The sequence below is a fragment of the Pogona vitticeps genome, chromosome 2 (assembly GCF_051106095.1).
Source record: "Pogona vitticeps strain Pit_001003342236 chromosome 2, PviZW2.1, whole genome shotgun sequence".
Classification (NCBI taxonomy): domain Eukaryota; kingdom Metazoa; phylum Chordata; class Lepidosauria; order Squamata; family Agamidae; genus Pogona; species Pogona vitticeps.
Window position 1 is genome coordinate 181,942,895 of NC_135784.1, and position 26,082 is coordinate 181,968,976.

General features: G+C 44.3%; 2 protein-coding genes across 3 annotated transcripts; both read right to left on the bottom strand.

Moving 5' to 3' along the window:
• Positions 1-5,938: 5,938 nt before the first annotated feature.
• C2H19orf53 (chromosome 2 C19orf53 homolog) lies at positions 5,939-9,298 on the bottom strand. The gene is made up of 3 exons (XM_020798754.3): positions 9,069-9,298; positions 8,132-8,187; positions 5,939-6,370 (listed from the first exon to the last, which is right to left on the bottom strand). The coding sequence occupies exons 1-3, from the start codon at positions 9,163-9,165 to the stop codon at positions 6,230-6,232; spliced, it is 294 nt and encodes a 97-aa protein (XP_020654413.2). The 5' UTR covers positions 9,166-9,298; the 3' UTR covers positions 5,939-6,229.
• A 3,051-nt stretch (positions 9,299-12,349) lies between these two features.
• On the bottom strand, positions 12,350-24,520 carry YJU2B (YJU2 splicing factor homolog B). Of its 2 annotated transcripts, none has more exons than XM_020798751.3 (10): positions 24,420-24,520; positions 22,676-22,712; positions 21,423-21,476; positions 19,423-19,505; positions 19,096-19,151; positions 18,456-18,516; positions 17,172-17,314; positions 16,909-17,081; positions 14,328-14,466; positions 12,350-13,028 (listed from the first exon to the last, which is right to left on the bottom strand). In XM_020798751.3, exons 2-10 carry the CDS (start codon positions 22,676-22,678, stop codon positions 12,619-12,621), a joined length of 1,122 nt encoding a protein of 373 aa, XP_020654410.3. In that variant the 5' UTR covers positions 22,679-22,712; positions 24,420-24,520; the 3' UTR covers positions 12,350-12,618. The 2 variants fall into 2 exon arrangements, with proteins under 2 accessions (XP_020654410.3, XP_072847630.2); XM_072991529.2 differs by having other exon boundaries at positions 24,429-24,474.
• Positions 24,521-26,082: the final 1,562 nt, after the last annotated feature.

Here is a 26,082-nt window from a genome sequence, read left to right on the forward strand (position 1 = left end):
AAAAGGGGAAGAGGCCAGGTTGAAACTGCTGAATGACAAAACATCAAGAGCTTCCCTCCTGTCCTGATATCCCACAATGGGTGAAAATTAGCTTAGCAATGCCAGGATGTTTGTGTTGCCTTCAGAACTGCTTTGTGAATGGCTGTTGTGCTTCTTTTACATACATTGACACTTAAACAACACAATTGGCACTGTCTGTGTTCACTTCCCTCCACTTCACAACTTGCTCTCCCCCTCCAGATTCCCACTGCATGTCTGTTCAGAGATAGTAGCCAATGTAGAATCATAATGCTGTCTAGATGTGATTTATCCCCCTACAACTCACCTAATTCTCAGCCCATGTGGTGGCCATGAAAACTGGATGATAAGAATTGCGGCTCTACATATCTGGAGGGCACTAGGGTGGCAAAGATTGCCTGGATCTCTAGTTCACAAAAGAGATGCCTCCATAAATGTTTTATTTTTGAATATGCCACAAGTCTCTTTGTCCTCAAACAGTGAACTTCAGAAGATATACTAGTTCATTAAACAGCAGGGAGCATTTTACATAACAGAGAAGCAGCATTTAAACCAGAGTTTGGAAACATCACCTTTACATCACTATAACTCCAAGAGTCTTGTTTGGGGATTCTGGAAGCTGCAGTCAAAAGTAGCAACCCTCTTCCAGGAACTAATTTATATGATACTCAGCACTTCCTGAAGTGCTACAGCCCGTCATCTCATTCAGACTAACATGCAAATTTGTTTTAAACTCTTTTAGGAAGAAAGGGGATATAAATATAACAGACAAATTACACATTACAGTATTTTATCATACCTATAGCAACAATAAATAATTGAGAAAGATGGCAAGGATCGCAGTACCTACAGGACCATCATATAATCTCCCATACAAGCAGAGTGATAACTGAAGATTTTGCAAATAAGGTTTTTTTTATAAACTATATATATGGAGCAAGAAATGCCTGGTATTCAAACTGAAGAGGGAAAAAAACAGGCACTAGAAATCTACAGACACTAGAGATCTAATTCCAAATATACATTGGCCAGTGGTGCCAGGAATTTCAAAAGAAAATCAGTTTGTGTTTTATATGTTACACTACAGCAAAGCTTCTGGAAGACAAGATGCAGCTGGAAAAAAAATGCTAGGAAAAGATGAAGGCAGTAGGAAAAGAAGAAAACTACACATTAGATGGATTAACTAGTTAACTAAAGCCATAGCCTTTACTTTGCAAGGCCAGAGCAGAATGTTAATAAGAGGATCTTCTGGAGATCATTAATTTAGAAGGTCACCATACTTCCAAAGTGATTTACAGAACATAAAAACAATTAAGTGAATCCTTTTCAAAGCTAAAACAAAATAGCAATTAATGATCAATTTTTAAGTTTTTTTAAGAGGCAAAAGTAAGGACTCAATTACTTTTATTTTGTGGAAATAATTGCCATTTAGAAGTCTTCAGCTTCACTGGACTATGCCCATGATACTACACCAGCTTGTGATTTCAGGACCTATAACAGTGACTTGACAATGTTAACATATTTTTCTACCCCAACAATTGCTACCAGTAGACAGTAGGGGTACAAACTGGGTGAAAGTTTTGGTCCCAGCAAAGAACATTTCCATATTCCACTCTAGAATAGAATGAAACAGGCAGTTATAAAGACGGCCTTTCCTGTTCTGGACATGCAGCAACTTAATTTTAACAAACGAAACCTACAATTTACTTTTCTCTTTCTGCAAAATATCACGGTCAAGGTTTTTGTATCCAGAGACCAGATTTTAAAAAAAAAAATCCAGCCGCTCGCCTCCCGACAGCGATGGTGGCAGTGGGGACCCAGTGCCGGGAGGCTGAGCCTGGACAGGATGGTCAGCCTCCTGGTGCTGGGCCTCTGCTCCCCCCCCGCCGCTGAATCCCTTTTCCTAACCGTTGGGGCAAAAGAGCTACAAAGAAGCAACCTCTTCGCCAACAATGGTTTGAATTTACCGCCTTTCCTCCCTGCCCTTTTCGGAAGTCGAAGCTCCGGGCGCAAGTCGAAGCAAAATTTTGCAGCCGGAGCTGGTCGTAACTTGAAATGGTCGTAAGTAGGGGCATTTGTAAGTCAAGGCACCACTGTACTGACTAGGAGACCCATTCTTCTCTCCCAAGGCTGGATGATTCTCCCTCTCTGTCTTGGATGGGCTCTGGAAGCAGGGTCAAAGGTCATCTAAGCATCTAGGCTAGCAGGGTTTGACCGCAAAAAAAAAAGTGCCCATGTGAGAGCAATTGGAAGAGCAATTCCACTACCATCATCCAGAGACAACCCACAGTCTAAGGCACCAGAAGAGCAAGGAAAGAGACCACAAAACAGATGATCCAGACCTGGAGTTACTACACTTCTACCACTCTTCTAGCAAATGACCTTGCAATAAGGCTGAGACTTAAAAACTTTTGCTCATGGCTCTCCATCCAGGGCTCAGCTGCACTTAATTAAAGGCACTCCAACGTCAGAGCTTCTCACATGGAAAGTCTTCCTTCATAGAAGTCATTTTACCCCTGAGGAACTTCTCTACCTCTCTCTCTCTTTCTCTCTGCAAGCAGGTACTGCTTTGTGTAGCTACCCTGGTAATTTTTATACTGCTGTTCTCAGGAGACAGTTCAGGCTCTTTGGCTGAAACAGAGTAAGCCCATTGAATAACAGAAAGTTACAGCACAGTTGACCCACCAAATCTCCACTAATTCAATGGGCCTGCTTTTGTTGTGAATTATTACTGATTAGCCAGTATCTGATTAAAGGTTCTTGGAGATGGAAGGTAGAGATACACTCAAAGACCTCCAGACATTTTAGGACAATCAGTAGCTTCTTTTGGCCCAGCCTGGCCCAAACAGGATTTTTCCGGCAAAGGTCTAGTACTGTCAAAACTGAGAGCAGAATTTTGAAAAAGTTACTTCTTTCAGTTACAACTCCCATAATCCTCACTGGGCAGACTGGTTAGGTATTATGGGAATCATAGTTCTGAAGGTACTATTTCTAACTTTGGATTAAGACATCAAATGGATTAGATGACAACTTTCAGAATCTTCAATAGCTATGTTGGCTATGGATTATGGGAATTGTGGTCTAAATGGTACAATTTCCAAACTCTGATAAAGACTGCAACTTAAAACATATCTGAGCAATAAGCATTATTGTTCTTTTGAGAGATTTGTCTGCAATTCTGTCATTCTTAGTAAGAACGTCTGATAACCTGCTGGCTATGAAGGCTAGTCTTGTTTTTAGGCATCATCTCAGAATACTTTGCCAAGCACATGGTGCTCACTTTTAATTTGTGTTTGCTGTTTTTTGCCTGCCTCCCCCTTGCAGTTTAGTTAGGTCCTTCTGGAGTTCTTCGACATCTGCTTGAGGGTGACACCAACACATCCTACATGACTGTGGTGTTCACTGTTCTGTCTCTGGCTGGAAAGGTTGACCAGCCTTCATAACTTACCAGCTGTTACTAGGCCTGCATGAAAGGGCTCTGTATGAAAAGCTTCTTCCTTCTCAACATATTGGAAACAAAGGGAAACAACAACTGCTTGAACAGGAAATTGCTGCAACATCCTTGATTTGGACACGATACTTGGGTCAAGTTTGATGGCCACTGGAAAGGGCTTCCTGATTTGGGATAAAAGGAACACGACGGTCGCAAATGTATGCACACTGACCTGGCACTGAGTGATACTTACTTCTGAGTAGATATGTAAGAGGCACTGGCTTGACATTATCCCAAACTCTCTCCTTCCTGGACCCTCTCTCCTGTCAGTGCCAGTGGGAGGGCGGCTCTTAGAAAAATAGAGAAGGGGAAAACCCCACATTTGCTTTTTATCCAGAATCATGGAAGATTCAGAAAGTGGTGCTTCTTCCACTCTTGGTTCTCCCGCTTTGACCATATGATTGCACTTTAGAGAAAAAAGTAGCAAACGACTATGCACACCACAGTTGCAGCTTAGCTCCTCTTCCCCTTCTACTGAAAAAGGAGTGGCTGGCCTTCCCATTAGCTGAACAACTTCCTAACAAATGCAGTATTCTGTCTCCCAACAGTGACCTCTCCTGGTGATCGCTGACAAACATCTCTCCATTTTCAGCCAACAAACACTTGAATTTTAAAAAAAGGGATGTGCCTTCAAACTGTTCCCAACCTAAGGCCACCCCACGGACGTTCCTTGCACAACTCTGAGGGGGATCTCAACTTTTCTCACCCATGTGAGCTCCCAACACAATCTTCTTTTGCCTTGCTGTTCAGTCCTAGATGACTCTCGCTTCCCATTCTCTGCTATATTGGCCTCCCCAAACTGTTCTCCATGGCCTACCCCAAGCAGGACTATCCCTCCCCGTCAAGAAAACAAAAAGACTTTGGCAGCCCAGAGATTTCCTTTCAATTAATTCAGGGCTTCCCGGGAAGAGACACAGGAGGTGGGGGCCCTTTTAAAATGGCAAGGCTGATCTCAGAGCAGGTCCAGACCAGGGCGGTGGCTGCTCGCCTTTTTGCATCAGCACCTGGGGAAAAGACAGTCTTGTGCCCCCTGGTTTCTACCACTCCTTCCTCCAGGTGGACTCCTAGTTCCTCCCCAGCCTCCACCTTTCCTGCCATCACCGGAGGCGAGAGCCTTCCTGCCTTGGTGCTGAGCCATGGTCACCATGGAGCATCAGAGATGATACCCAGGCTTCTTTCTGGTTCCATGGTTATAGCCTTTTCTTAAGCAGCCCCTCTGCAGAGGATGGAGACTAAAGCTCTCGTCCTTCTGGGGCTGGACGGAATCAACTGTTTTGGACTATGGGTGGCCGCCGGCTGGAAAAAGTCCATAGGGGTGGAACACTTGACACATTTAGAAGAAGGAGGGGGGGGTCTTTGTGGTGCTAGATTCCAGCCTCCTGCTTCTCAGAGTAAGCATCCGGATGACTTTGGGAAGGCCACAAGGAGGAACCTTTGCGACCACTTCGGGGTAATTCCAAACTGTTAAAAGTAAATATTTCATTTGTTTAACATAGAGATTGTAACCAACAGAACTGTTGAAAGATGTGTTCTTAATCAAGAATGTATCTCCTGGAGGATATATTTATTTAAATGCAGCACAAAGGCACCATTTATATATTAAAAGAATCTGGATTTTTTTTAATTTAAAAAAAGAAGTTTAGATTTGGAAGTGTTGACCTGAAAACAGACCTCTAATTGAGATTATTTGCCAGCTTGCTGCTGGTGGACAAAGTATATGGAAAGATTTAGCTGACTCCGAAATTAAGCCACCAGGATTTTCTAAGTTCAAGCTGCAATCAGCACATATTTTTAAAATGAAGCTTCATAAGAGAGATAAGCAGTAAAGATGTAACCACAGTGTCATGCTGAACAGAAGGAAGCAGACAGTCCAGAGGCATCCTTTGGTTCTGAACTAGGATCAATGTTGCCTAGGTCTTGTGGGTAGGATAAAAATTTAGCCATGTTTACAGTGTACCCACTGAAGTCAGTGGGACATTTTATTCATCACTAACTGAAGTCCCATTGATTTTAATGGGTCTAGCCTAAGCACAGAAGAGTCTGTGCCTGGTCCGTTGTTTGCACAGAAGCCTATATGCGTAAATGTCACTTCAAAGAGGTCTTAAACAACAAACATAATCATAATCCTAAAAACCACTGTACTCATCAGATGTGCCTTGCATTCTGTGTTTATTAGCTGGGGTGAACAAAGTGCAGCCCTCTTGATGCTGCCAGACTGCACCTTTCATCAGCCCCAGGCCAGCAAGGCCAATTGTGAGAAAACCTAGGAAATGCAGCCCAAGAACACTTGGAAGGGCCACTCTTTGTCACTCTCTGTTTTTTAGACCCTTGGGCATAAATAAAGTTCAACATACAGCCATCAGGCAGGAACATCACCCAGATTCCCCTACTCCATACAGATCATGACTTCTGATCAGACTTCATGAGCCTGGTTTTGCTGAAACCCCAGCAGACATTTATTCCAGCACTTGCTCCAGCGCATTTCATACTGAACATACATATACATTCGTGGGATTTGTACCCACAGTAGGTAAGCTAAGGCTTAAAACTAAAGTTCTCCTCATAGGTCACGAGGTTCCTGGTGTGAAAGGAAATGGTTTCTGTCTGCCAATACATGAGCGGCGTTGAACTGGTCCATCCAGTTCCTCGTAAGGTGGGTCCCATGGCTACCGTCACCCCGAGAGCATGCGGTGACTTGCCATCACCCGCTCCACTGGACTAAGACCGGCTGGAGTGGCCTGACTCTTTTGCACTTTCCAGTCTGGGGGCCTTCAGCACACTCAGCTTCTTGGGTAGTTTAGCGCTGGCCTTCATCAGGACTTCGTGCTCAATCTTCTTACGGATGCCAACCTCCAAATTCTGTAGAGAGAGAGAGAGAGAGAGAGAGTCTGGGTTTGTAAAAGCACTGTTAAGACAATCACTAATCATGCGTACAACGAAGTGTCTTGATTTTCAAATCTGCCATGACTGCTCAGATGAAAAGTCCCACACAAATCCCTCGGGAGGGTAGATTTCACACTTTATTGTGTTTGTTTAGAGCAGCCATTCTCAACCTTTTTTTTGTCACAGCCATAAACACAATAGGAAAAGAAATGCAGCCTGAATCTGGATTGTATAAATTCCATATAAAACCTTATAAGGTGGTGGGTGAAGAATTGTTCCCAGTTCCGTGGCCCCCCTTCAAAGGTGCTGGGGGGCAGGGGGCCATATGGACCCCACTGAGAATGACTGGTTTAGGGCAAACATGGGGGGGATGTGTGGTCCTCTAGCTGCTGTTGGGACTACAGGTCCCAGGTTGCAGTCCAACTCATATGGGCAGGGCGGGTTCCTCACCTAAGCTATTTCTGTTCAATTCTTCATCAAATATAATTCCAGAGCATGGTACAATAACATAAAACACAATTCACACAATGCAACAGCACTCCAATGCAATGACCCAAACAACACCCTTGAGTTCTAAACTGCACAACAGGCTAGTGAGAATGCCTCTCAATGTGGCTGCCACCTAAAAGAGGACAGGCAAGAGGTTTTATAGATGAGGTGCCACAATGAAGAAGTCTTTCGCTCAGAGACCACATATTTCATGTCTGATGGAGAGCAGTGGTGATCCAGGCATGAGGATGTGGGAACAAGTATTCCTGTAGGTAAGCAGGATTCAAGTTATAGAGGTCCTTCTATCTAGATGAGCACAAATTGGAGATTCAATTTGGAGATTCAATCTGGAGATTCGTACATTCGGCAACACAAGTGCCGTGCATTCCCTTCCCCTGCCTACCCAGCTGGATCCTCCACTCAGCAGCTGGTGTGTGTTCCTCTCCTCCTCTTCAGCTGTTTGGACAGTCTCTGGCAGGAGCATGGGCTTCCCTGCTCCGCCTTCTTGGCTGATTGCCCACTCAGACAGGGAGGCAGGACAGGCAAACCCAGGTTCCTCCCAGGGACTGGTTGAACAGCTGAAGACGAGTGTGCTCCGACTTCTGAGTGGATCACTGACCAGGGGAGAGGCAGGGGAAGGGAATGGCGGCACTTGTGGGGCTATGTGTACGAATGGCCACGAACCTCCGAACTGGGGTTTATGCCCATCTGTTATCCTTCTATATCAGTGCTATGAACATTTTTAACAAAACAAAACTGGCAGCCAAGAGAATTCTTTCAGTACTAATGAGATGCCTTCGATGTCTATTCTCAGTAAAAGTCTCACACCGAAATTACAATATGGATGGGGAAGCCTTGACCAACCAGATGCTTGGCCTTCAACTGCCACAAAAGCAAGCCATCATAAACAAAGGTTATGGGTTTTTGGAAACTGGGGGCCAAAGTTTCAGTATTCCTCTGAAATACAGCTTCTGAGTTATTTCCAAAAGCAGTATTACGCAGAAAAATCTGCAGTACTCTAACAGAGACTAGGTTACTCTCGTGTAAGAGGCCAGAGTTGGGATACTGCCTTCTAGTGACAAAAAAACAACAATTCTCCATTGTGTTTCACTGGAAGCACTGAATAATAGGCACTTGGGCCAAAAAACATGTGTTCTAATCGCACAAAAATGAGCTGCTCCAAAAAGGGGTTTTACACTTGATCCTTCAGGAGCACCTTTTGGCAGGGTGAATCAGGAGACAGCTCACCTTTTTCAGTTTCTGCTGCTGGATCACACGTGCCTTCTTGGGAGCAATTACACGGCCTGCAAGAGGAACGCAGCATGAAACAGATGCACTCCCTTTTGCTTCATGTCACTAAATCTCCCATAGTTATGCAGGCCATAGGGGCATATAAATCACAGCCCAACTAAATCTCCTATTAGGTAGTTATGTAGGAGATATGGGCATATAAAACATAAGAAATCACGTACCATAGTATCACTACCGCCCCCCCTCCAGAAAGAGACATGAGCTAGAATGTTGTGCTACTAAACCAGTGTTGTGTATAAACCAGTATCACATAGATACACTCATAAAAAATTAACCAGAACTGGTTTTATAATTTGAAATTAATTTCCACAGTGGAAATTTATGACGCTGTTTCAAAATGACTGTGTAGAGCTGTGCCCCACGAAAACGGGTTCAATCCCTTCCCCATTCAGCCCTCTGTCAACAGCTGTTGATATGTGGGAAAGTCATTTGTCTCAGTTCCGACCTCAGATGCCTCTTCAAAATTATTTACTGTATTTCCTTTACACAACGTTCTTCCCAGAAACTCAATGTTACTATTGATTCTCCTCGAAGACACCAAGTAATCCCACAATAATCCTTTCAAGAGCAGCCCGCTGAGAGTGATTCAGGGGCACCCAGCCAGTAACACGGCGAACGCAGTAAGGGTGCCCTCGATTACAGTATCTAAGCAATTCTCACGCTGTACTTAAACACGGAAGTCCAAGATTTCATCATCATCATCATCTCAGAACTGCAGAGCTGGAAGGGACACAATGTAGTCCAGCCCCTCTCAAGCAGACACAGTGGGGCAAATAAAATCGCAATTCTGAGTTAACTTTAAAAGTTTGAGACCACCATTCCTTCGGATCCCGGCGTTTTTTAAGCCTGGCCACCTTTCCTCGGCCATACCCACCTCCTTTCCGAGGCCCCCGGGCGGCGCTCGCAGCTGCCGCCTTCTTGCCCGCCGAGGCCGGCTTACGGGCCTGGAATTTCCGCTTGCCCTGAGCCATTGGGAAGCGCTCTCTCTGCTCTGGCCCAGGCCTGCCTCCGCCGCCGCCCCCTGAGCTCGCCCCGGCGTGACGCACAGAAAAGGCCGGGCCGGAACTGAACGACGGAGGGAAAGGGCCGAGGCGAGGCGGGAAGAAGGGGCGGGGAGGCCGAAGGCGGAGGGCCGCGGGGCGGTCCTCTTTGGAGAGAGGGCTGCGGGTACACGCATACACACAGGCGCCCCCTTCGCGGGACTCTGCGTCAATGAGGAGGCGGCGTGGAGAACGGGGCACGTGGGAAGCGGGCAGCCAACTCGCGTTTTCAGTGCGTGGGCACGGGCGGGGGTCTTCCTTGTTCATCTGCGCATCGCTTCGTTAAGGCGAGCTTATGATTTAGGGACCCCTGAAAGGTCACGAAATTAAAAGACGCCTGCTTCTTGGGAGGAAAGCGATGACAAACCTTGACAGCATCTTAAAAAGCAGAGACATCACCTTGCCAACAAAAGTCAGAATAGTCAAAGCTGTGGTTTTCCCTGTAGTGATGTATGGAAGTGAGAGCTGGACCATAAAGAAGGTTGACCACTGAAGAATTGATGCCTTTGAACTGAGGTGCTGGAGGAGGCTCTTGAGAGTCCCCTGGACTGCAAGGAGAACAACCCTATCCATTTTGAAGGAAATCAACCCTGAGTGCTCACTGGAAGGACAGATCCTGAAGCTGAGGCTCCAATACTTTGGCCATCTCATGAGAAGAGAGGACTCCCTGGAAAAGACCCTGATTTTGAGAAAGTGTGAAGGCAGGAGAAGGGGACGACAGAGGACGAGATGGTTGGACAGTGTCATTGAAGCTACCAACATGAATTTGACACAACTACGGGAGGCAGTGGAGGATAGGAGGGCCTGGCATGCTCTGGTCCATGGGGTTACAAAGAGTCGGACACGACTAAACGACAAAAAGGTCGTGGCGGGATAGGTTTTTTTTTTCGGGGGGGGTTCCATTCCCCACTGTGCCTCTTCCAAGTAGAGCCATCCAGCGGAGCCTTGGGGGCAACCTACATGGTCCCAGGGCAACTCCTAGAAGAAAGCAAAAGGAAAATACTGTACGTCTGAGTATTCTCTACCTGGAATAGCAGGAGAATTGACTTGGTGACACTTATTATTCAAGATCCTGTCACTACACAACAAGCCCTATTGTGCGGGTCCAGCTTCCTGTTTTCCGACTGCCTTTAGCTTTTCCTGGCTTTATTTTATTTCCAGTAAATCTGGTTGTTTTATGGTTATGCCTAAAGAGGAAGATAAGTCAGTTTAGTCATTTCCACTTCTGCAGGAAGTTGATGCTTGATTTGCCTCTAGTATTCACTGAGATTGCATTTTGAATGAATTGATTTTTTCCCTGTCACTGGTTGGGTGCACGGAAGGAAAAGAGTGTTTCTCTCACACAGCATGTTCTGAAGGAATTGTGGCAGCTTAAAGCAGGGCTGATTCTGTGTATGGGTAGATTTCAACCTACTGACACACAGAATCATAAAATAATGCAGTTGAAAGGTGTTGATGAGGCCATTGAGTCCAATCCCCTGCTCAGTGCAGAAATCTGGATGGTGATCATGACAAATAGCTAATTTTTTGTTGAACACTTTCTATACTAGACTCATTGTGGTGGTCACCACCTCCTGAGGTAATTGGTTCCATTGTCATACTATTCTAACAAAAATTTTTTCCTCATATTCAACAGAAATCTGGCTTCCTGTAACACTTTCTGTAATTTCCACCTGAGGAACAGAGAGAAAATGGAAACAGAAATGAGAAATTGTGTAACAGACATGAACTGTATTATTTGGACACCCTGGCCTTCACTGTGATGGTTTCTCACCAGAATTGGAGCAGAAGTCATTAAAAGAAAGCAAATTAGAATCCACAAGCATTAAAATCTCCATGCCAGCCAATATTGTCCTGTCATGCATGAAAAGCAGCACCCACTAAGTGCAGAAATACATCTTGTATTTGAGTGATGTACATGTTTATAGTATGCAAGGAACTGCTGTTGTTCATGTACACCAGTGTTGCAACATTCAGAGGTTACAAGCATCTTTGGACTTAAGACAGTCACCCTGAATATTTTTTATTTCAAAAATTGGGTCTTTTTTTTTTTTTACTGAGAAAGCCCACATGTGCCTCCATTGGCCCAAAACACACATTTCAAAAAGAAATTAAACCCTCATCAATATGACAAAAATCATACTCCATACTCCCTAGAAGGAATCAGAGGGCTTTATTAGCTGATTTTTTAACATTTTGTGGGTGTGCACTGACCCAGGAGTGCTCTATGTAGCTTGCAGGTTGTCCACCTTTTCTGTAGTGTAGACTGCCTCACAAATAAAATTTATATACTGTACTGTCCACATTCTGGTATTTTGAGTGAACAAAATCTCACCATAAAAAGTATTTCATTCATTCTAGAAGAGAACATATTTTATTGGATTCCCCCCATACCCCCACATTTCTGATTTTTCAACTGGAAAAACTGAAAAATATTCCTTGCTTTTTATACTGTACAGAAAAAAATCATCTGAATTTTTCTGAACTCTTCCAGGCTTTAATTTCTCCAGTTAGAATCTTGAATGAACCTGGTTATTTTTAATTGTGCTTCAAACTGGCCTCTAAATTTAATTACAGTATTTGTTTCATCCTTTAATTGTATTCCTCTCCCCCCCCCATCACTGATGTGTATACCCTATCAACATAACTTTATGCTGCAACTTTAATAGCCAAAAATCGCCACTGGACCGGCAGTGATGGTCCTGATCCTTGCAGTGGGATCATGCAATGGTGATTTTTTGGCTATTAAAGGCTCCCCCTCCCCCCATTCTATGGCTCCAGAATGCTTCTCCAGGAGAAAAGGGAGCTCTAGAACCTGAAGAGGGGATAAGAAGCTTTCCATTCAAATCAAATTAAAATCATCTGATGATGTTATTCTAGTTATATGGTGCAAAGTTATGCCGACAGGACTTCAGCCACTGTGAGCAGCTTTAAGTCCCACATTTGGGAGAAAGGTCAGATACAAAACCAATAAATAAATAAACGTTGTTGAATTTATCCAAAGATCTGCGATTTCAGGTTTTTCCTCTCTCTGCAAACTGAGGCTGGCAACCTCGACATGTAGATCATTTCATATATGTGCAGATGCCATGTTAGATAACAAAAACAATTAAGGTCTGGGATACAGTATGTTTATTCAGTGGACAAAACAAGGAAGAAGTTGTATTTAAATACTTGGCAACAGAGCAACATATAGTCCAAGAGAAGATAGCAAAACTCCCAAGTGAAACACACATTCACGTTCATTCCTTCCCTTTCCCCTCCTCCAACCCTTCTCCCTCTCTCATACAGAGAGGTTGGAGCATTAACTGAGTACAGGCCAGTCTCTTCTTTGTTTGCACAGTCACTCCAACCATGCCCCTACCCAGAGGCACAAAATCTTGCTCATAGTTCGGCTTCAGGATCAGAAGCAGAGTCTGAATAATCTGCAACCAGAGAGGCAGCCAAACTGGATGGGGGGCTTCCTTCCGCCTTCTGAGAGTCCACCTTAGTCACCAACGGAGAGTCACACGATGCTCCATTTAAAGCCCTCTCCTGATGCCGTCTGTCAGCTTCGCCTGGGGGACTTGGCCGTTCACTCTCCTCCTCGGCAGGTGCCCTTTCCTTGTCCTTGGATTTCCGACGCACAACCCCCAGTTGGCTCATAGCTGCCGGCGACCTGCTAGCGGAGGATTTCCCAGTGAAGGCCAGCTTTTTAAGACTGTCGTTGGCTTTGGGGTTTGCGGCCTGGGTGGGTGAGAACCACGGGCGGTCAATGATTTCATTGCGTTTTTGCTTCTGTTTGTCTTCATAGGCTAGAAGGAGAAAGGAGAGCATGTCACTGCGAACACGACAGCGTGAAATTCATGGGATCCTTCGCCTGTTCTCCAGTAAGCAAAGGCCATGTACCTGGCTCTTCTCCTTGCCACTGTATTCTTATAACAAGCCTGTGAGGTAGTTCAGGCTAAGAGATAGTTAAGGGGTGTTGCCTCCCTAATGGGTTTCATGACTGAGCAGAGGCTTTCCAATCCCCAGTCCAAATCTAAACCCTACAACCACCCTATCTCTGACAGTCCTTCTGTTACACTGGCAGTGTGACAGGCGCACAGGAAGCAGTTTTATATCAGGTTTAATTATTTGCCCAGCTAACCCAGGACTATATACTGTCAAGTGAGTTTCAAAAAAGGTTTTCAGGGGGATGGAACTTGGGATCTTCTGTATGTAAAGCAGGCAACTGTACCACGAGGCTCTCCTCCACCAGGCTCTGCAAACATTGTAAAGGGCAGTGGGTACCACATCACTTTATGGTGCTTACAAGGTCCTGGTACAGGTCGAGCCCAGAAGCCCATCACCTCTGCAGCATGAACAATTATATACATAGGTTGGGGTTCACACCCAATGGTTTTGGGAACTGTTCAGGGAAACAGAGTTCTGAAAAAAAGGATGGGTGCAGCGAGGGAGATGACACAAACTCCACAGATATGCCAAACATATAAATTCAAAGTTGGGAGTACATCTAAATAAAATCCTCTACATAGTTCATTAAAATGAGTGTGAATATCCTATTTTGTTTATTGATTATTTCTTTTGGCAGGGAATCAAAGATTTGCTTTGCTTTGGGAGACTCGCCCCAGGCAAGACCTAAAGCTCCAAAAGGCTTATCAGCAAAGAGATTGGGAGCCGGAGGGGGGCAGTGTCAGGGGCTTTCCTTTTTGCCATACAAAGCTTAAAAGGAAATGTGAAGGCAGCACTCTTCCATGTTGAATCCAGGCTTCTATTTGCTACTAACACAGGCTTTAGACCAGGGGTAGGCAACTTGGAGCTTTCTAGAGCAGCTCTTTGGAAGTTTAGGTCTCCGCCAAGAGCAATCCATCCCTTTTCCGATAGCCCATTGTGTGGGAAAGAAGACGGAGAAAGAAAAAAGGGGACAGGAGAATGAGGTGCCCCCCCTTTTGTCTCTTGCCATGCCCACTACAACCTGATGGGTTATCTTCCATGGATACTCCTGGGTAAGACTTGACTCTACATATCACATATATGATTGCTAAAGCCCTATCTTTCATCTGCATCCTCTGCTCCCACAAAAAAAGCCCAGCAATTAAGTGTTCACATACAACCAAGACTCTGATATTTGAGTAGGGCTGCCAGATGCTGGTCTTCATCAGACTCTCGTACGAGCGGGATGCTCAGGCATGCTTTTGTCTGCAAGGCAAGATCTTTCTTCTCTTCCTCTTGCAGGACTTTCTTTTCCTCCTACAGCACAAGAAAGAGTGACAAAGAGACAAACAGAAAGGTACACATCAGTAGTGCCACTAAGTCAGAAGAGACTAAAAGAGGGCAAAATAAAATACAGGCCAAGAATCAATAACCCGAGAGCATTACAAGCGAGCATGAACAGCAATGTCTCTCTCAATCACCTCTGAGGTGCCTGGGTGTCTTATTAGGGCTTAACCAAAAATAAAATAGAAATCCCGATAATTAATTCAGAATAATAAATAGCACCCTGTCTTGTCACCTTGAGGATGGAGAGAAGTTGGATGAGTGCTTGGTTGTCTTTAAGCAATACATCTTATTATTGGCCAGATCCTGCTGTGAAGTCATGTGGGGTGATGTGGGGGCAGGAAGAGAGGTAAATGGTGTTAACTCACAGCAGCTTCTTGCAGGCAATGAGTCCCCACTTGGATTTCTCAGCATATGCATGGGCAAGAAGGGACTTTTTGGTTAATGGTACTCGTAAGAAACAGTTGCCTTCCAGAGGCATAACTAAGCAACAGTTATTAATCTTTAATAGCTTTTTTTTACTTCTTCTGTGTAATTGTAAGGGGAAATGAAAAATAATTTTTGAAAAGGATTATTAAATAGTGGCAATGTTTCATTATTAAATTCCAGAAGGGGGGGGGAACCCTCTGGTTAAAGCGAAAAGGTGTTGAAGTAATGCCTCCCAAAATAAAACCAAAGAAATCAGTCCATGTTATCAAGCTGCCCTCTTTGCACAATCTTGGGCACTCTGATACAACCTTTGGTACCACAACTTCCAATCCAAATTAACACTGGAGCATAGCTGCATTCACTATCTCACACTTATGATGCACTGGGAAATACTGAAATGAAAGACAGGCAGTGTAGCATCTATAAAACAGGATATCTGCAGACCAGTTCTGGCGGCAGTTAATAATCTTTACTAATCCAGTCCTATGGAGCCATTTTGGGAGGAAGGAAGTTTCACTGAATCATTAGTATCAGTCCTTGGCGAGCACAAGTTACTCATCTCTCTTGCATCAAGGAGTGAAATTCCACCACGGTATTTTCTGGGGTGGAAGGGAAGCAAAAAGAACAACGGAGCAGTGTGCCTGCATTTTAAGAAAGTTGGATACTTTCTGTGGTCTGATTTTTTTTTTAACTTTGGAGGTTGCTTCACCCATATATTGGCTTTAAGCTGAAGACTCTTAAGAATTTTGCTGCTGCTTGAAACATAGGAACTCATAGCTAATACTGCTGGGAAAAGTGATTCTGGCTTCACTTAAAGTAAGATAATTTTTTTTAAGTTGCCAAACAAAACAGTCAATAGAAACATACCTTGAATTCACTGTATAAAACAGAGCAGTTTATTCCATCCAGTTGTACTTATACCTGAAAGGAAGCTACAGCCGTGTGTGAAGACAGAACTGTAACTTAAGTTTGTCTCTTAAAGATACAAGTCCTACATACCATAGAGCAGTGGTCCCCAATCTTTTTGACACTGTGAACTAGTTGGGGTGGGGGTGGACTCACGTGCATGCGCAAAGGGGCGGCACTCGTTTGCGGGGGCACTCACATGCATGTGCAAAGGGGTGGGGGCACTTGCATGGTACGCATGCACACTTCCGCGCATGCACGAAGGGGCGGGACACTCACAGGAGTGCACGCACACTTGTGCATGTGCGTGAAGGGCCAGGGGGCACTCATGGGGGGTGCACACATACTTGCATGCATGTGCGAAAGGGTGGGGGCGCTTGTGGGGATGCACAAAGGGGCTGTGGGGGGGGGAGTGCACGCAGGGGGGGAGATCTGTCTCCGCGGCCCAGTCAAGCCAAGGCCCCAGACTGGCACCAGGCCAAAGACCTGGGGGTTCGGGACCCCTGCCATAAAGTGTTACTCACATATCTTCCCCCATAAGTTGTTGGTATTCTACTCAGCATTTTTTTCCTGAAAAACCTATTCCAGGATTAGATGCATTCCATCAAATTCTAGTCTCGCTGAATGAGTGTGCAGGGAATAGAAAACCACAATATTAATGCCATAATTGGCGTTCTACATTGTCCATTTGGATCAAAGCCACAAGTAAGACTTTCAGAAAGTGACAGGTCTGAAAGACAGAATTGCAACATCAGCAAATAAAAGCTATAATATAAATGTTGCAAAAATTGAAGACAGCTGTGTTTTGTTTATGTAAGGGAGATAACATGGGAACTTCTCATCAATCACGGTTGCTAGACCCACAATCTAAGAAAAAGGCCTAGATGAAGGTTTAACGTACCTATTTTGTTTAAATCTAGTTAATTAATCAGGCTATGGGCAGATGATTTCTTAACTGAGATTGATTTGTTTGACAGTTCTAATTTAAAAATAAATAATGGCTATTAGGTATGCCACTTTATCATGCACTGACTTGTCCGAGGTTGGAAAAGAATATTGTAAAAATTCCCATCCACTTACCCTGAATTTGCGACGAAGAAGGCTGTTAAGGGCAAAGTCATCCTTCCAGGCACTCTGTGCCTCTTGGATATTTTGCAAGGTAGGGAGAACTCGCTGAAGTTTGCTCTGATCATTTGAGCCATGCTCCAGCCGATACATGGCATCTGTTTCCAGCTTCTGCTTCTCTTCATGAGCTGAGAATGAAATACAGGCATGAAACCAGCTGACTAGGCCAGATGAGCCATGAAGGGCTCAAACAGCAGGCTCCTCTTCCCTAGGCTCACCTGTGGTCATTATTTGCTCATTGGCTTCCATATCCCAGCGCTCTTCCTTCCGCCGTGCACCGCTCACAATGACATAGTCACAGTTGGCAGGGTCTGTCTGCATCTCAATGTGGTTGGGGCAAAGGTGACACTTCATTCGGAATCTGTAAGACAATCATCACCATCATCATCATCATCTTTGAACTTCAGAGCTGGAAGGGACCCTATGGATCATCAAGTCCAGCCCATGTCAAGGAGGCACAGTTGGAAATCGAGCTCCCAACCTCCGGCTCTGCAGCCAGATGCCCAAACCACTCAGCTATCCAACCAGCTTTGCAGCGAAAAGGGGTACGGAACAGGAAACACTGTTAGGGCAATGGATAGAACAAGTTCAGAGAAATACCAAGCCTCCTACTTTCCTCTTGCCTACTTTGCTCCGTCTTTTCTAGTACCAGCCACATATTCTGCTAGGTGCTCCCTGCTTCATATAAAAACATCTGTGGCTTCAGTCATAGCTGCTCTGGATCTGCAGCTTTTCAGAGAGGAAGGAATGCTAGCCTTTCCCAAATGTGTAGTGTGTTTTTTTTCCATGCCTGTTGCTATTCTGTTCGAACCCATGGTATAACTATCTTAACTAACTCTTTGGCAAAGTTGGGTGGGTCCCCTGATGTTTTTGGGCTACAACTCTCAAAAGCCCTAGCTAGCACAGCCAGGGCTCTTGCCAGCTGTAGTCTAAGAACATCTGGGGTCCCACACTTAGGAACTACTGTCAAAAGTAAACACATCTGCCCCTTGCTAAGGCTGTTTAATAAGTAAGGATGCAAAGTGTAAATAAAAGGTGCAAGCGGAGAATTTGGTCTTGAATGCAATTGTACATTCAGCAATTGTGTAGTTTCACTTTTGGTACACTTCTAATCCTTATTATTGCAGGGAGGGTCTGAGAAGCCAGTTGGGCAGTGCTTCATCCAGCATCAGAACATGAGAAGAGACTGGGCAAGATGTCTATCAGTAACTGAGGGATGGGGCCTCAGTGCTCCTTCTCTAACCTACAGCAGGTTTGACTTTACATGCCACATGTAAAATGCATTTAGAGTTACAAATGTCAGCCTGTCAAATAATTTTGCTTTTCCTAGTCCAGCATTAGAAATGAGGGTGGGAAATCTGGGAAAATATGACATATAACCAGCTGCCTTCTTCACCTCCTCCCAGATCCCTGAGCCTTCACTGATGACCCTGCTCCCCAATCAGTCACTGCAACACGTATCAGTAAAGACAGCACAATTCCTCTGCCTTCACACCACCCACCTGTAGATAGGTGTTGTGTAGTAATTGCCGACTTTCTTCTTTTCTGCATTGTAACGAACTCCTGCAGGAAGGAGATAGTGGAGGAAGGACACATGGTTAGCTGTACAGACCATAACAGATTTCCTGATCACACACTTTAACCTGGAATCATGCAGCTACCACTAATAAGTCATCTTACTGATTGTAAATATGTGCCCTTCACTGTTCAAAAATATTTCATCAAAATTGTCAAAAGTGTACAAGAACAATTGAAAATGCAAAGATCCTCAGACTCCTGGTTTCTAGTGCCTCTCATCCCTGTGAAAACCTTCCTGGAACTGAGAAGAGACTTCAGAGACCCTAAATCCTATTCCTTTGGTATGGATTACTGTAGCCACTTTCAGCCTTATGACTCTTGAATGGTTTCAATGCTCTTTCCTTCCTTCTAAGGTTTCTTCTTTATATATTCTACCCAACCAATCACACACAACATGAAAAAACCAGATGAAATGGGAGGCATTTATGGAAGTCAAACAGGCAGTCCTTGCACATCTCTACTATTATATGAAATTAGGCTCCCTCTCTCCAATCTCTATAAATCCTGCTGAATTTATAGATTCTCAAACTGGCAGTTTGTCTGGATGGAGCATTCCTCTCTTACCCATGCCAATGTGGTTCTGACAGCCATCACACCAGATGTTATAGGGCATTTCAAACCTAGGAAAAAGTCAAACCAAGGAACATTTATTACATGCAGCAGAAGCATCCTGTAGTTTCAGACAGCTAGAATGCAAGTCTTGTGCAACACTCAAACACAAATTGAGTACCACAGAGCAAATCCTGCACTGATATGCAGGCCTCACAGAAGTGACAACGTTGCCTTCCTAAGAGCACAGGATTAGAACCCCCTTGTGGTAACCACCAGGAAATCCAATATTCACCGTTTTAAGTGTGGGGCATGGAAAGAACTGCATCTATGTATCCTTACCTGATGATGAGTATGCCCTGGGAGAGCTTCCGAGCTCTTTCTCGCAGTGGGTGGCTGTTGCGGTACTTATTAAGGGAGCCATGCTGCAAGAGGGTAAAGATGACAGGTGATCAACATCTTGTACACAGATCAGTTATACTCAGTGTCTTTCCCTACCTGCCTTTGATGACCACTTTTGAACCTCCTGGATGGTTAACATCCCACAGGAAAACAGTATCTTCTCCCTGACTTCAAGCTGGGAGCTAAGCACATGCTCAGAGTCATAGATCCTACTACTCCTGTACCTCTAAAGATTTTCTACCAGCATTAACACTTGCCTATCTAACCTTGCTGCAAGTTACATTAGCAGGGAAATTGGCATGTGCCTCATGATTAGAGATGGGGTTATTCGTATTTGTCTACGAATACGAATATCCCTGAACAGGTGGTGTTAACCAATCTGCCATGGATGCAGACGGCGTGATTCTACCAGTGGCTCCGCAGCATGCAATCCGCTCACAACTTCTGGCAGGAGGACAAGCCTCGCTGCAAGGTCGAAGAGTGGCGAGTGGCTCACATGCTGTGGAGCCATTGGTAGAATTGGGCCATCCGTGTCTGTGTCAGATTGGTGAGTGGACCGTCCAGCCCCATGGGGCTGGACCCTCGTTAACGCCACCTGTGTGAGGATATTCATATTTGTAGACAAATATGAATACCCCCATCTCTACTCATGATCTTTTAAAAGGGAAACATAATTCTTTTTATTGTTTCTGTTCAATAACTAATGCAACTTGAAGTCTTACAGCTTACTCCAATAATAGATTAGAAATATAAGGCTATTGTCTCCTTAGCTTGAGTGTCTTGGGATAATCCAAGAAAGTCAATGCTGCTCAGCACCAGCATTAGCAAGTTCACTCTAGATCAGCCACTCAACCTTTTTTTTTTTTTGGCCACGGCCATAAATACAGTAAGAAATATACGCCAAAGCAGGATTGTATAAGCTACAGAACAAACATTACAAGGTGGTATATGAACCGTTTCTAGCCTGTGCCCCCCATTCAAAGGTGCCAGCGGCCTCCAGTGGGAAGGCATATGACCCTGTGGAGAATGGCTTCTCTAGATATAGATCATGTAAATCCAGCATCAGGTTGCATGACCTAATGCAGACTCTTACCTCTGCCTCAATGCACTCAAGAAAACTTTGTCTCCGGCATTCACAATCACACAAATTCAAGCAGGACCCATGCAGTTTCTATAAAAGTGCTACTGACAGTTACTAAAATACAGTACGTACGGCTGATAACCACAAGTATCTTCAAGATCTGTTCCACTGTCCAATTTACAATCTACCAATATGACAAAACTGCTTGGAGATCTGTGAACACTAGTCAGGAGACTTGACATTCTTATAGTCTTATTTTCTAACCATAACATATTTTCTATATTCACTACATTCTGGTTGTGGAACTGGCATCTCGCAAAGTAGCAAACGCTACTTCTACAATTTATGTTCTGTGCATGGACCATCAGAGAAGATACTGGTTGCTATCAGTCATGCTGTTTTAAGGTCTGCTGAAAAGAGTGAAAACTCTTCTTGGTTAGCTAATTCAAATACAAGTATGATTTTAGCCTACTCAGAAGAGAATTAGGAGGTTATATCATATATTAAAGTGGGGTGAAAGGTTCTCACCCCTGGTTTAAACAAACCCAGATATGGATGGATCATCAATAAAACCTTGCCTCCATATCTGCCTTTATTTGAATCTTTAAAAACTATATGAGGCAATTTAAATTCTGTAATGGCTATGTAAACAATCCATTATGAAGGTGTCTAGTACAAAGCATAAACTGTTTTTTAAAATCCATGTCCTCAATAAACTGTACATAGCATTATTTCCTGGCAAAGAAAACACAATGCAGAACAAAAATTAAAATAAAAAGAGAGAGAGAGAGAGAGAGAGAGAGAGAGAGAGAGAAGTCTTGAAATGCCCTGTAAAAGAGAATCCTCACCCCCATCTTACCTTGGCTGGATCAAAATCTGGTGGGTAATACTTATTGACTCCTTTTCTTTCACCCTGAAAGTAACAAAAAAACCTTAGGCTACTGTTCTTTAACGTTACTTGAAGGAATTCAAGTACATTAATGTGCAGCAAATGCAAGCAGAGTTTTTAGTTTGCAAGGTTTGACGCAGACCCTAGAACAGTCCTTAATTCATTGGCCTCACTCTATACCATTAGATACGTATATTTGTGCTGCAGATCCAAATGAGCAAGGAGAAATCAGAATGGAGTCACAGTCGGTGAAAGTGCCAAAGTGCCAGAAAATTCTCCAACCACCACCACCTCATTACGCTGCGTAGAAATACAAGGTAACTCCAACCTGGTCAAACCAAGAATGTCACCATTTGGAAATCAGTTCCACACAGTGATTGACTTGATGCCTTTGGAAAACGCACAAGTACTTTTGAAGCCCCCTCAGACATTTGCTCCCATTCCCAGCATTTAGTATTCAGAGATTATGTTATGAATATGGAAGTTCCATTCGCTATCTCAGTTAGTACCTGTTCTTCCAGATAGCAAACTTTTCTCCTATCCCTGTGACATTATCTAAGCGATCACATTATTCAAGCAACAGCTTCTAAGTAAAGTTAGTTCCCATTTGATGAAGTAACCTGGTCAGGCCAAATCAATCTATGTCTATGCACTAAGTGCATTTGTGTGATACATGTGCAAGTCAGCACCTGGGTGGGAAGGAGAACTATACAAACAGCAGCTACAATTTGCTCAGTTGTGGCAGGCCACAAAAGGTTGTTTCAACTGTGCTCATCATGATGTCCCTGTATGTAGCCATTATATGGAACCCCTGGTTCATGCAAAGGGTGCATCCCTAGAAGCACAAGAAATCTGTAGAGTCCAAAGAATGACAACAAACATGAAGCACTGCCCTCAAAGGCACTGCCTTCTGTTTCCTTGGCAAAAAGGCCATTGAAGGGACAGCTATACAAGCAACAAGTGACTATTGCAGCTTCAGGACCAATTCACATTAGAGAGAAAGCTCACATGCAAGTGCCTCAGGAACACATGAGACTGCTCCTGAATTTACAGTCAAGGCACACACATTCAGAGGAACAGTGGGTGCAAACCAATGCTTCCAGAAGGGGCCAAATAAAGATAGCCGATAAATACATAATCCAAACAGATATAAAAGGACCACATTAGTCACACTGAGGTTTAAGCTTCCTGATCATGCCTTACAAGATACTCCGTACACTTACCATGGTGACAGAGGCCTAGCTGAGCAGCTGCAATGTCCTGCATAAGAAAGAAAGAACAGAACATTATTTCTGGTTTTCTTTGGTGAGGAGAAAACAAACATTGTCAAAAAGAAGACCAATCTCAAATTCAGAATCTGCTTTTGATGCTAGAACTGCATAGTTGAAAGTAGCACTGTACCTCTAGGTATATCTGAAGTGGCTCCCTGTCTCTGCTGATTAACCACATCCAGCCCACATACGCTGAGGGAAGGCTGAGCTCTTTTTATTTTAGAAGATGTCAACTGTTAGTCCAGAGTTATTTTACCTCAAAATTAAAACTTGGAGGGGCGTTAGAGGCTATAAGATTTGTCAGAAGACTATAAGAAAAACCCAGATGGATCTGATCAACGTTTCATCTAAATATTCTCTTCCCATCATTGCTAGAAACAAGCTTACAATATGTGAATTTAAAAAAAAACTAAGACAGACATAAAACAACAAAAAACATTTCACAGCAACACTATAATGAACCTTAAAATTCAGAAATCTCAATTTTCTAGAGGTTTTAAAGATTTTTTAAATTAACCTATTAAACTACCTGGAAAAATACAATTTCTGTCTAACATTGAAAAGAATATAAAGGAGGTGTAATGTAAGTTGCTCTAGGGAGGGCATTCTATAACTGGAGTGCCCTTATTGATAAAGGCCTTATCCCCAATAATCACTTGCAAAATCTTATTTGGTAGGAATTCCCACATCTTTTAGAAGATGGCCTCAGGAATCACCTGGCAACACATGGCAAGAGACACATCTCAAATGTGGTCACAGATTCATATTAGTGGCTTACCCAGATACTGTTGGTTCACAAGTCTCAACAGTCCTAGTCAGCCAATGGCAAAGGATTATGGAAAGGGAAGTCTAACAACACCTGAAGGGCTAACCCTCCAAGTTACAGGCTAGCGCTAAGATACAGCTTCAGCACAAAATAGTCTGCCAGTCATGCCAATTATGATCACACAAACTGCAGGAGTCCTTCTTTGTGACCTGATTTGGAGGCAGTGATAACAGCCGTCCAAGAAACGGTGAGGTTTAGTTCCCAAGAATGTGAGACCTTAAGTCACTATAGCTACAAAGCCTCCAGGTGCTAAAAGGTAAGCATCTTTAACTTCCTGCCCCATAACAAGGCAATAAAGGGATACTACTGGCTTACTTTCAAGTTTGAGTAACAGCAGAATGTCTTTGAAAAACGCCAAGAATTTTAAGGTGCTATATACTGCAAATGTTAATATTATACACTGGCTGAAACCCTATTGCTTAGTGCAGTAAGTCATAACTAGAGTAGGCCTATTTGAATCAAATGACCTTACAGACTCACCAAATCCCCACTGATTCAGTTGGCACATTCTAGTTGCAATTTACCATTCTAAGCAACAGGATTCCAGTTACTGTGTGTGTACAGAGACAACAGGCGTGTGTATACATACACATCACCCGCTCTTGACGCAGCATGGTTTGGGGAGGGGGGCTTCCCAATGCCACCTCCCCATCATCCACCCCATATCTAGAGGCTCAGCCCCAGAAATGAGTCTGCCATCCCATCCAGGGAACGGTGGCTCCTCCATTTCCCCCGGGTTAGGATAATGGCTGGGGGTGGGAGATGTACTGTATAACCCATTCCCATGGCAACCGAAAAAGGGCCGAAGGGGGGGGGCGTTCCAACGGGGAGAAACCTCAGGTGGGCTACAACCTGCCACTGCTCACTAACCTCACTCACACGGGCTCCGCTGTTTTCCTCTTCGCTCCTTTGCCCCGCCTCCTCGGGACTGGATCATCACTCGGCGCCGGGGGAGGGAAGGCAGGAACCCCCGCCGCAGTTTGCGCTCTCTTATGACGCCCGTCGGGAGGGTCTTGTTTTAGCGTGGGCGTCACCTTTCCGACCGGCTGCTATCGGGGAAGAGAGTAGGGGAGGGGAAGGCGGCCGGTGGAGAATCGGTGCGGCGGAGCCGGGGGTGGGGTGGGCTTTTGTCCAGAAGGGGACAGAGGAGGGGCAGGGGTTTATTTCTCAGGGACCCGCAGAGCAGCGGCAAGCACTAATTTGGTCGGAGACTCGAGGCGAAACGTCCAAACAAAGCTGTGGAATACTATTTTTTTAGCACTCCTTAAATAGTAGAAGTAAGCACGGTACGTTATTGGATCTGGGTAAAGGGTGGATCCATGATCTCAAGAGTGAATCCTTGTGATTTCATATGATTTTTATGTGGGATCCTCATCAAGCCGCGTCAAATCATAGATCTATGCGGACAGAGTACACCACGGAAATCATGGGTCCTTTTTAGTGCATGGCTTTGCTGTGGTGGAAAAACATGGATCAGAGTCACGGATGTATACAGTATGATGTTTAGGTGGGATACCCTTTAAAATTTAAACCACCATCAGATCATAGATCCAATCTGTGCCCACAGATTACAGTACAATCTAATGTTTAGGTGGGATACCCTTTAAAATTTAAACCACCATCAGATCATCGATCCAATCTGTGCCCACTGATTACAGAAATCATGGGTTCTTCAGTGCATAATTTGGCAGTGGTGCAAAAACATACATCTGATGCACAGATCCCCATGGATCCAAGTGTTTTTTAATTGCCGAAAATACTGTCCAGTTATAGGCCTCATTTGTGCCCACAAATTACAGTGCAGAATTTTTCAATGCATGGCATTGCAGTGGCCAAAAAGCATGGATTGGTATGAATTTTCATGGGCCCATGATTGCTCCATAGGATCCTCTCCAAAGTACTGTCCAATTATAGCCTCCATCTGTGTGCACAGATTATAACAGAAATCGTGGGTCCTTCTGCACATGGCTTTGTGGTGGTGCAGAAATGAGTATCCCAGGTAGGAAATAGCAAACATTTGTTGTTGTGAGGGTTCGCTTCCTGACTTGCCCCAGATAAATCACCAGACCTGCGTGGTTTTGAAATGGGAGTAACATTCATTGCATTATTTAACAAAAATCCAGTGTCCACAAACGCATTCCAACCCTACTCCCTGTCAAACAATGGGTCTGACAAGGGTTTCCACTCATGAACTTTGAATGGGTTACCCTCCTGAACGTTCCAGGGTCCCAGCCAGTCCAGAGATGCACCCATGTTTAATAACGGTCCGCTCTACCCCTCCAATAAGGGGATTGTATCCTTGTCTCGGTTGTCCACCAAGGCAAGCTCTTGGGTGGGATTGATCATCTGCCATGGCCCTCCTGTTGTTGTATCTGCTGCATCTCCCAGATTCTCCTTTCTAATCTCTCTCTCCTTTCTTTCTCAGCCTTCTCCTTTTCTTCCCTCAATTTCCTCCTCCACTCCATAGTCTCCCTTTCACCCCAGTATGACATTTTGGGGGTGTTCTCTCACCTTCTGGCATCAGCCTCTTCTT